The sequence below is a fragment of the Micromesistius poutassou genome (genome assembly GCF_964030765.1).
Source record: "Micromesistius poutassou genome assembly, chromosome: 20".
In the NCBI taxonomy this organism is placed as follows: Eukaryota; Metazoa; Chordata; class Actinopteri; order Gadiformes; family Gadidae; genus Micromesistius; species Micromesistius poutassou.
This window is the reverse complement of record NC_140290.1, coordinates 736,360-745,804: the sequence shown is the minus strand read 5'-3', so window position 1 is coordinate 745,804 and position 9,445 is coordinate 736,360. Positions and strand designations below refer to the sequence as shown.

The 9,445-nt window shown below is 45.9% G+C and overlaps 1 protein-coding gene across 4 annotated transcripts; it reads left to right on the top strand.

Moving 5' to 3' along the window:
* The first annotated feature begins 362 nt into the window (after window positions 1-362).
* Window positions 363-9,322, top strand: parp10 (poly(ADP-ribose) polymerase family member 10). Of its 4 annotated transcripts, none has more exons than XM_084484709.1 (11): window positions 363-429; window positions 891-1,073; window positions 1,268-1,510; window positions 2,907-3,137; window positions 4,403-5,445; window positions 5,572-5,784; window positions 6,106-6,223; window positions 6,741-7,601; window positions 7,781-7,935; window positions 8,022-8,196; window positions 8,470-9,322. In XM_084484709.1, the coding sequence occupies exons 2-11, from the start codon at window positions 902-904 to the stop codon at window positions 8,766-8,768; spliced, it is 3,510 nt and encodes a 1,169-aa protein (XP_084340835.1). In that variant the 5' UTR covers window positions 363-429; window positions 891-901; the 3' UTR covers window positions 8,769-9,322. The 4 variants fall into 4 exon arrangements, with proteins under 4 accessions (XP_084340835.1, XP_084340837.1, XP_084340836.1 ...); XM_084484711.1 differs by lacking the exon at window positions 363-429 and adding an exon at window positions 693-709; XM_084484710.1 differs by lacking the exon at window positions 363-429 and having other exon boundaries at window positions 879-1,073.
* The last annotated feature ends 123 nt before the right edge of the window (window positions 9,323-9,445 follow it).

The window sequence follows — 9,445 nt, the reverse complement described above, 5'->3', positions numbered from 1 at the left end:
CGCCGGTGTGTGTTGGGCTTTAACGTCGCAAAAGTTTACAAACGGCCACCGTAATAGGGCGGGGAAAGGGGAGGGACCTTTATTGAAAGGATGTCCATTTATTGCAGATATTATTGTCATCAAATATTCGACAAACTATAATTTGTCGAACTCCAAATTTATTCTCCCCGTTTTTGTTGCTGTTCGTGTGATGGTGATATTATTTTCGCTCCGGATTCTGTAACTGACACACACAGCTCATATGAAGTACGAGACCGGAATCTGAAGTGGCAGACCGGTATATCGCTACAACTCGGGATCCCCCCCTCAGCCAAGCATGTATTGGTGGACTGGTGGCTGTTTGTCCCCTTGAAAACATGCGTCACCTATCGACGAGTCTGCGCTATAACAAGGAAGTACGACTACTGGACGTGACGATATGAACTTCAAGTAAGTGAACCTCAAATTATTGCCAAAACATTCAGTCTTGCAATCGTAAGACTACATTTTGAAGTAAATATTTTGTCTCTAAAGTGAGTCCTATTTCGAAATTTACCAAATCGACGCTAGGGATTGGTTTCACTTTCGAATAATCGCTGATCCCCTCCAACAAGTTGATGAAACCTAAATAAAGAATTGTGCCGCTGCATGTGTAATATTGATGTATATGGCCAATGTTCTCCACGTAAATTATCATTTCGTTTTGAAGGTATATCAACTATCCTTCCAGGTAGGCCTCACTGTTACCTTGAAAAAACTAGGCCTACCACATGTAAACAACAACACCTTTTACATGTCAGTGAATGCAGATTGATTGCTGTTGTGGGTTACACCAGGGTGTTTGTAATGCTTTGTTCATGTCACATGTGTATCTCGTACAACCTTTGATAATAACCCAGACTTGTACCTAGATCACGTCAGGATGTCTGCTGAGAACGAGAAGAGGACGGTGGAGGTGCGGGGTGTACCTGAGGGTGTGGACGAGGAGCTGCTGCTGCTGTACTTCGCCAACAAGCGCCGCTCTGGCGGAGGTCCACTCGTGTCCGTGGAGAAGAACGGGGACCATGCCTTTCTGGTTTTTGAAGAGGCTGAAGGTAAGCAGAGATGATCAACTATCAAAGGACTGAGCCTTTTAAAAGTCTGACCCACAATGATGATGATCGATTATTATCAATTGTATGAAGTAATGATACTTCTCAGAACTGCATTTAAATATAATTATTCTTCAACAAGTATAGTATGTACACAAATGTAAGACCCCGTCTAACCTAGCCCCTCTCCCAAACAGTCGCCGCGCGGGTGTTGTCCAAAGAACGGCATGTTGTTTACAACGCAGAGATCACCGTGAGAAGACCCGTCCTGAAGGACCAGCGGCGGCTGCTGCTGTGTGGCATCCAGCCCCAGACCTGCATGGAGCTGGTCGAGCTGTATGTGGAGAACGTGATGGAGGTGGACGTGGACGAGTACACCCTGACCCTGCTGCCTGGCCGGGACGCCGTCCTCGTCCATCTACATCAGCCCCTCGCTACAGGTCGGACATGGCTCATGGACCCTTTTCACAGAGACAAGGACACAGGACAAACGCAGGTGTCACTCATGGCACTAGTTATGGGTCTGCTCCTTTTAAGATCCCATATCATGCCTTTTTAGGGTTAATAATTGGATTTGGGGGTACTACTAGAATATAGGGTTACATGCCTGTATGTTAGAAATACCCTTTATTGTTCTTGCACTGTTAATTTCTGCAAAACCAATTTAGGCTTCTTTCAAAAAAAGTCTAATTTGTATCGCATTGCATATCACATAAGTAGTCTGAGTAGTCCAGTCTGCTGTGATTAGGTCAAAGACTTTGCGCTTGCGTCGGTAAATTCACGAGAAGTTGTAAACATTGCAGGTAGCGGGTAGCCGGGAGGCGCAACTTCTGCACTTCAGCACTGCCCTCTGCACAGTGACGTCACACTGTTACGGAAGTAAAGTCTGAGCATGAACAAGCTGTATCACACACTTATTGAGGGGCGTTCTCAGTGGGCGGAATACTCCCTCTGGCTCAGACTTAGATTTTTCTAGCTTAGCAGACGTATTCATATGTCATATAACCGTCTAAAGCAAAGGTCAAAGTTGAAAAAGCATGATATCACCACTTTAATGTACCAGGGTATGGGTAGGAAACTTATCTTCACTTTTCAAGTCTGCTACCCGTGCCCTGGTACATAAAAGAAGCAGACCTCAATCCATCAAAGCATAATGAGCCAGCATCCATCACTGGATGCATGTATGATGTGGATCTTCTTTCCCCAACCCCTTAAGGGTTTAGGGAAGAAGGAAAGACATTTTTCTCGGCACATCTCCCTCTTAGCCTGGTGACCGCCCTGGTCACGTGACCTCACATTCTGTAACACTACACTAACCAGTCTGGACCTCTTGCCTCCCACATCAATGTCTCGAAGTGACAATGTTATCGGGGCCAATCAGGGACCGGGTTGTCATAGTTGTACAATACAAGCGTCTCTCAAAGCATCGAGCGGTAATGTTAACAATATTTAACACAACCAAAAGTGTAGTTATTGTGGGAATAGACTCTAATTTTAGAGTCTATTAGTTTTAATTCTAGATCATTTTCAAACAAGAAGAGTACGCGCTAGCGGAGTCTCCGGTGAATTAAGTGTATCTGTACAGCACAATGCTGGAGTCACATGTTTTGTGACACTGTTTGTCACATGTTTTGTGACACAGTTTGGCTGAAGGAGTTTGCCTGTCAAGGCAAATACTCCCGCCCACTGAGGGTAAGATATAACCAAGATATAACCAAACCGAATGTGGAGGTCACGTGATCAGGATGGTCTCTCCAGGCCATCTCCGTCTGGCAATATAGGTGGCCATTTGTACTACATATTAATATGAATTAATATTCTTCACGGGGTGTACAGACTTCTTCAGTCTGAGGGCCAAGATATCCAAGAAGCCACTGGAGGGCTCCAAGCTCACCCTGGAGCAAATAGAGCAGACGGACTCCATCCTGGTGGAGAACCTCCACCCCGGCCTCTCCGTCAGGATGCTGGCGCTGCACTTTGAGGGCAGCCAGGAGTCGGACCTGAAGGTGAAGGAGGTCGTCATGCTCTCGGAGAGCACTGCACGGGTGACCTTTGTCCACCCTGAAGGTAAGCCCTTCTGTTGCATCGCGACACTTCAGTGAAGTCCAATGACCAATAATACTTCATGTTCATATACATCTTTCCAATATACTTAGGCCCTGTCCCATTACTCTCCCCTTAACGAGAACACTTGCTTTGAGTTCCCTCCACAGTAAAGTTCCCTCACAGAGGGAAGTGTGAGTGAAGATCTGTCCCTATGAAACCACTATAATTAATATTATGCAAATTAGTGTAGCGAACGTGCTCCCCTACGTCACGTGCAGCATCGACGTGTCTAGACTACAGGAAGAAGCCTACAACTATTTTCATTCACGTTTGAAAATGTGACCCTTGTGTCAAAGATAAGACGACCTACACATTCAGATCGTATAGTTAAATCCAGTCTATGGTTAATTAATTTAACATAATGTATAACATGGAACAATTGCAGCTTGATGAGTTCGCAAGTTATCCTGAGTAATTTGTGATACTCCGTTAGCTGCAAGTGAGGTACTGAGCTGGCTAGATGCCAAGGGTTGATTTTAAGGGAAAATAGGCCCTCCCTCTTTCTCCCTAAATATTGGAACACCCTACCCCTCCGCAGCAACGTGCAAATTCTAGGGCTAAGGCTCAAATCTAGGGCTAGGGGGAATAATGAAATGAAAACATGTATTTCATGTCAAACACGCCATTCAACAATGAGTGAAAAGGTGAAGCCAATTGCTGAAATAATTTCAGTCAATGACTAAGTAGATATTGATGTTTGCTCTGATAAAGAAATGTTGCTCTATCTAGGAGGCTATATATGGAAAAAAGCCAATCACACTTGTTTTCGCCATCTAGACCGCAAGGGAGTTCAGCTGTGAAATAGACTATTTTCTATCCATATATAGAAAGTTCTACCTTAAAATCTGCCTTTGACTTGAAGATAACGGGGATGCTAGAGTTTATAATAAAATTATGTTTTTATTCAGTGTTGTTGTGTTGTTTTTAAGTCAGTGGGCGTTTCATGATTTTTTTTAACTGCACATAGAATTGTTTAATGACCACTGACACAAGATAACCCTTGCATTGGATAGAAATTTAATTCTTTCCTCACATTATTATTATTATTTATTATTTTTTTTATTACTATTAACATAAAGGTATTGGACGAGCCATCATTCTACAGGTTGGGAAACTAATCATTTTCTTATCCATTGATAGCAATATGAACACTGGAAGAGTATATTTGCCTTTGATCACTCGGAGTTCCAGTTTTTCTTCAGATCAATTATTTTCTCCATTTCTAGCTGTGGAACATGTCCTGAAGCATCCACACAAACTGAACGATGCCACCCTCACCGTGTCACCCTACCATGCATTCAACCAACCTTCAGCATGTCAAGCACAAAGCAATCCATCACAGAGCGGTCAGAGTGTCTCCTCAGACGACGGCCCTGAGAGTGAGGTAGACATTTTGGATTCAGTTCAACCACAGGCCAGTTCTCTGACTGTCGATAGTATTGAGATCCGGTCCTCGCAGCAGACGGACTTAGCAACCGTCAACTCCAACATGAGGTCTATTGACATAGTGGACAGAGCCATGGAGGACGTCACAGAGGTCATGCCAGAGACACACTTGGTTGACATCACAATCCAAGACTCAGTCAAACTCAAATTGTTCCAAATGAGCACCCTTCCACAGGACATCCACCAGACGCATCCAAACGTAAACATGCAGATTTTGGATGACACGGTTAACCTCACCGGACCTGACAAACAGGCACTGGAGCTTCTGAAGACCACCATTGTCAATTTATTTGCTGGAATGGCTCAGTCAACAGTGACCCTTGACGTTGAGATGGCCAGGTTCCTTGAACATGAAGACGTGCGAGAAATACTGCTGCAAACCTTCACTCAACTTGGGATTACCGCCATCTACACTGTGTTAAACAAGGTTGTCGTGGTTACTGCACTGTCTCAGGACCTGGCGACCCAGGGGTGTGTCTCGCTGACATCCCAACTGTGTACAATCTGCATCCCGGTGCAGAAGGAATACGAGTGCATGCTGTACTCTGAGGAGTGGTCAGCGTTCCTCCAGACAGTGGGATTGTGTTCAGCGAGGGTGTCTGAGGACGGGGCAAATGTGGACGTGTGGACACTGAAAGGATTGGAGGACGAGAAGCGTAGCAAAGTGACAGAGTTCCTCCTGACCCCCATTGAGCAGGAGAAGTTCATCGCCATGGAGCCAGGCATGCTAAAATACGTCCAGATGTATTTCCATCAGCTGATGGCTGAAATGAACCAAGTTGTGATTCTTCCGATGGATGTGAAAGAGCTTTGCGGTTTAAGGGTTTGTCGCACATTGACATCAAACACAAAACTGAATAACCTTTAATACAATAGTGATGCATCATCATCAAGGTTTTTTTGGAACTAAAACCAATTTCTGCTTTCTTTTGCTGAATGCATATTCTAGATCCAGGGCTTGGCTGGTCACTGTCAAAATACACAAGAGCTCTTACAAAGCATGGTCTCATCAGTGTGCACCAGAACCCTCACCATAAACCAGTCGGGTGTGGCCCGCTTCCTGGTAGAAACGGAGGGGACCGGCATCCTTAACGAAATGCGGGCCAAGTTCCAGATCTGTATCAGCTTGGACAAGATCCACTGGGCCCCTCTGCAGAGTCAGGTGATGATCAATGTGACACAATTATTTTCGTGTGTGTGTGTATCAAGTTATTTGTTTATGTCATACTTCAGGTTTGAGGCTGGGTTGTGAGGGAAGGGAGGGTTAGGAGAAGGGGGAGGTGGTTAAGGTGTGGGTTGGGTTTAGGGTCAGGGTTAGGGTGGGGTGTGATGGAGGGGGTTATGGTTAGGATAGGGGCAAGTGAGGGCTGGGGTAAGGGTGGGTGTGAGGAAGTGGAGGAAGAGATTTGGATACTCCTGCGGCAATCTATCTAAACCAATTTGGGGATTTTCTTCTTACCACAATCCACAAATTTCATTTAAGGACATCTTTGAGGCTGCATGGAAACTTCTGTCTCACAGAAACTTCCAGAAAGTGGCTTCAGCCCGCCCTGCAGCCAGCCTCCATTCAGCTTTAACAGACAATGGAGCTTCGGACAAAGGTAATAAATTGCTTTGGCTATTAGGAGTGAAACAGTTTAATTCTCATTGAACCGTACGCTACGCGGTGCATGGATCGGTACACACTTCAGCTAGTAAAAAAACAAATCACAAATGGTTCAATCAATTTAATCTGAAAGATGATGTACAGATATAAACTAATTGAGTTTATGCTGGAATTAAAGTAGGAAAAATATCCACATAAAGTCAAGTGATGCTCTCTGAGGTACTCAGAGACACAGGCATGTTTAACACACAATCGGGTGTGGTGGAAAACATTCAGGCTTTTTAGACTGCACTACAATTCCTCAAATGGAGAGCCTTCTCTTGCTACAACTACAGACAGTTGATATCAGAGCAACCTTACAGGATTGCAACCCTGCTTTAACGGCTCTGTCCAGCAGAGTAGAAGACAATGTTTTGACTCAGTAAGTCAAAAAGTGTGATTTATGAATTGTTTCACCCCTACTAACGATGGTTTATCTTTTCTTCTTTTCCTTAATCCACGCGTGGCATCAGGGAGCCAGGAGGAGGATGAAGATGAGGATCTTTACACAGCGGGGGACACCGCAGACCCCAAGGACTGCATTATGCTCGACGACGCAAGTGCCGGCCCTTCCTTGCTGAAAGTCTGTCCGGGAGCCACGGGCCTGCAGGAACAGGAACAAATCTCGCTAGCCATCCAGAACTCCCTGTTCTCCACCACGGAGGACGAGGAGCTGCAGATGGTCCTGGAGCTGTCCAGGCAAGAAGGTTCCTACGCCTCGTACGCGATGAGCACCCAGCACTCCATGCCCAGGTGCCTCAGCACGCTACTGGAGGACATGCAGGCGGCCAATGTGGCCCACGTCAAGGTGTTTGCGGGCTTCAGCAGCGACCTCATCCGCGCGGACATCGCCCTCAAGAAGAAGGTGTCCCTGAGGCAGGTGGAGGAAACCATGGAGCAGAAGGGGCTCACGGACATGTCGGAGTTCCACCGGCAGTGCGTGCAGGTGATCAAGAGGAAGCACGCGGTCGAGATCCGGATGGAGGGCAACATGCTCACTGTGTCCGGGTTCAAGGACTTTGTGGCCGAGGCGCTGCCCGATGTGCGGCTGCTGCTGCGGAGGGTGTCCTCCCGCCGCGACGAGGCTGAGCTCCTGAGCAACATCCAGTGGGCGAGGCAGGACCCGGACGCCGTGGCCATGACGCCCTATGAACCGGACACCATAGTGTTCCTCGAGAACACCTGGAGGATGAAGGAGAAGGAAGTGGCCATCTTGCTTAACGGCCAGCCCCACATTGTTGACCTCGTGAAGATGCAGGAGTACGACGTGGCCTCGGGGAAGTCTGTGGTCGTCGCTCGCACCGTGATCAGTGACTTGGATGTTGATGTTGAAGGTAAAGTGTGTGTGTGTGTGTGTGTGTGTGTGTGTGTGTGTGTGTGTGTGTGTGTGTGTGTGTGTGTGTGTGTGTGTGTGTGTGTGTGTGTGAAATTGGAGAGATAGAAATAAGTAGTGATATATACAGTATGAGTCTAAGCTAGTACTTGGTATTCAATTATTAGCATGTCATTTTAGCCTGCCTTCAAATGACGCCAGAGGAGGAGTGTTCTCTGCTGTCAAATATGCCGGAGGTTTCCAGAATTGATGAGAACTCTGAGGAATTCCAGGAGGTGGTGAAGAACTTCTACGGCAGCATCAAAGGATACCACAGCAAAATAAGGATTGTCAAGGTCGGAGAGCAAAACACAACAAAAACGCTTTGATTCGCTCTAAACAATTGACCAATATTATCTAACGATGTTGCATTGTCCTCCAGGTGGAGAAACTGGGGAATCGCCTGCTCTACAATCAGTACAAGCTGAAGAAGGCCAGCCTCTATCAGAGTGGTGTACATAACGAGGTGGAGCGAACCCTGTACCACGGGACAAGCGAGTCCAGTGTGAAGGACATTTACCTTCATGGATTCAACAGAAGCTTCTGCGGAAAGAATGGTATGTGAAACCTTTGAAAGGTTTTGCTTTCAAACTGGAATAGCCTTGTTGTGCTACAGACTTTCAGCAAGTCAAAATATCCTCCCAGATGTTTTAGAATCTGGCCTTTGGATTTACCTAGAGGCCAATCTCAAGATGATTACTTGAGAAAAGACATGGCAGTAGTTTCACTTTCTAGGAAGGATATTTTCAATCCCTGAATATTGTAAATAAAATTAAAATTTTGAATTTTTAGATTCTAATGTATCTTATTGTGTTGTGTTCTATTCACAGCCACAGTATACGGCCAGGGGGTGTATTTTGCTCTGAACTCTGCGCTGTCGGTCGCAGATCAATACTCACCACCAAACGCAGATGGACACAAGTTTGTTTTCGTAGCAAAAGTGTTGACGGGGGACTTCACACTGGGCTGCAGCACTATGAAAGCCGCACCCCTCAAAGAGAGTGCAGATATTCCCCTGAGATACGACAGTGTGACGGACAACCTCAGCAAGCCCACCATGTTTGTAATTTTTAACGATACACAGGCTTACCCTGAGTACTTGATTACATGCCAGAATATCCCCCGCTAAGCATGCATGATTCCTAGGAAACTATGTTCAATTACATAATGGGGAAAGGGCAAATAGGTATTGCCTTCATTTTCTGACAATTTCTGAAACAACTTTTGGGAGTCCCAACCAACCAGTGGCGATTCTAGACCGGTTTTAATGGGGGGGACGAGATGGGGGCGGACGAGCGCTATTGCAGGCGCGATTGTTGACGGGGGGTGGGGTTGGCTCGTTCGGGGGGGCCACAGGGGGGGCCGGACTCAGAGTTACGGGGGCACTGGCCCCCCCTGCCCCCCCCCCCCCCCCCCCCCTAGAACCGCCACTGCAACCAACTAAGCTAAATCAAAAATTTAACTATACCTGTTTGGGTATAGCCATCTTTGACAGTGCTATGAGCACCTTCAGACATAAATCGTTCATTCATTTGTGCTAAATGATTGGACGCAATTATACTGATTTTGAATATCACTATTTGATTTGAGTCTCAATACTGTGTTTACGACGTAAGTAAAAGCTCATATATGACAATAGCAAAAGGTATGTAAAAAAAAACACAATAAAATAAGATGTGCCTCTCTTAATCATTGATGTGTGTGTGTGTGTGTGTGTTCATAAATTGAATTAAAACCCCAAAGACGTTCATCTTGAAAACCTTTATTTTGAAATCGGCGGAACCGGAAAAAACGGCTCCACTTCAA

What these genes read in the sequence shown, in the direction of transcription:
- parp10 (XM_084484709.1), top strand. Translation starts at nt 902, where the DNA reads ATGTCTGCTGAGAACGAGAAGAGGACGGTGGAGGTGCGGGGTGTACCT. An exon ending in CAATGGAGCTTCGGACAAAG is followed by an intron (nt 6,224 to 6,740) that starts GTAATAAATTGC and finishes GCGTGGCATCAG; the next exon opens with GGAGCCAGGAGGAGGATGAA. An exon ending in GCAAAATAAGGATTGTCAAG is followed by an intron (nt 7,936 to 8,021) that starts GTCGGAGAGCAA and finishes ATTGTCCTCCAG; the next exon opens with GTGGAGAAACTGGGGAATCG.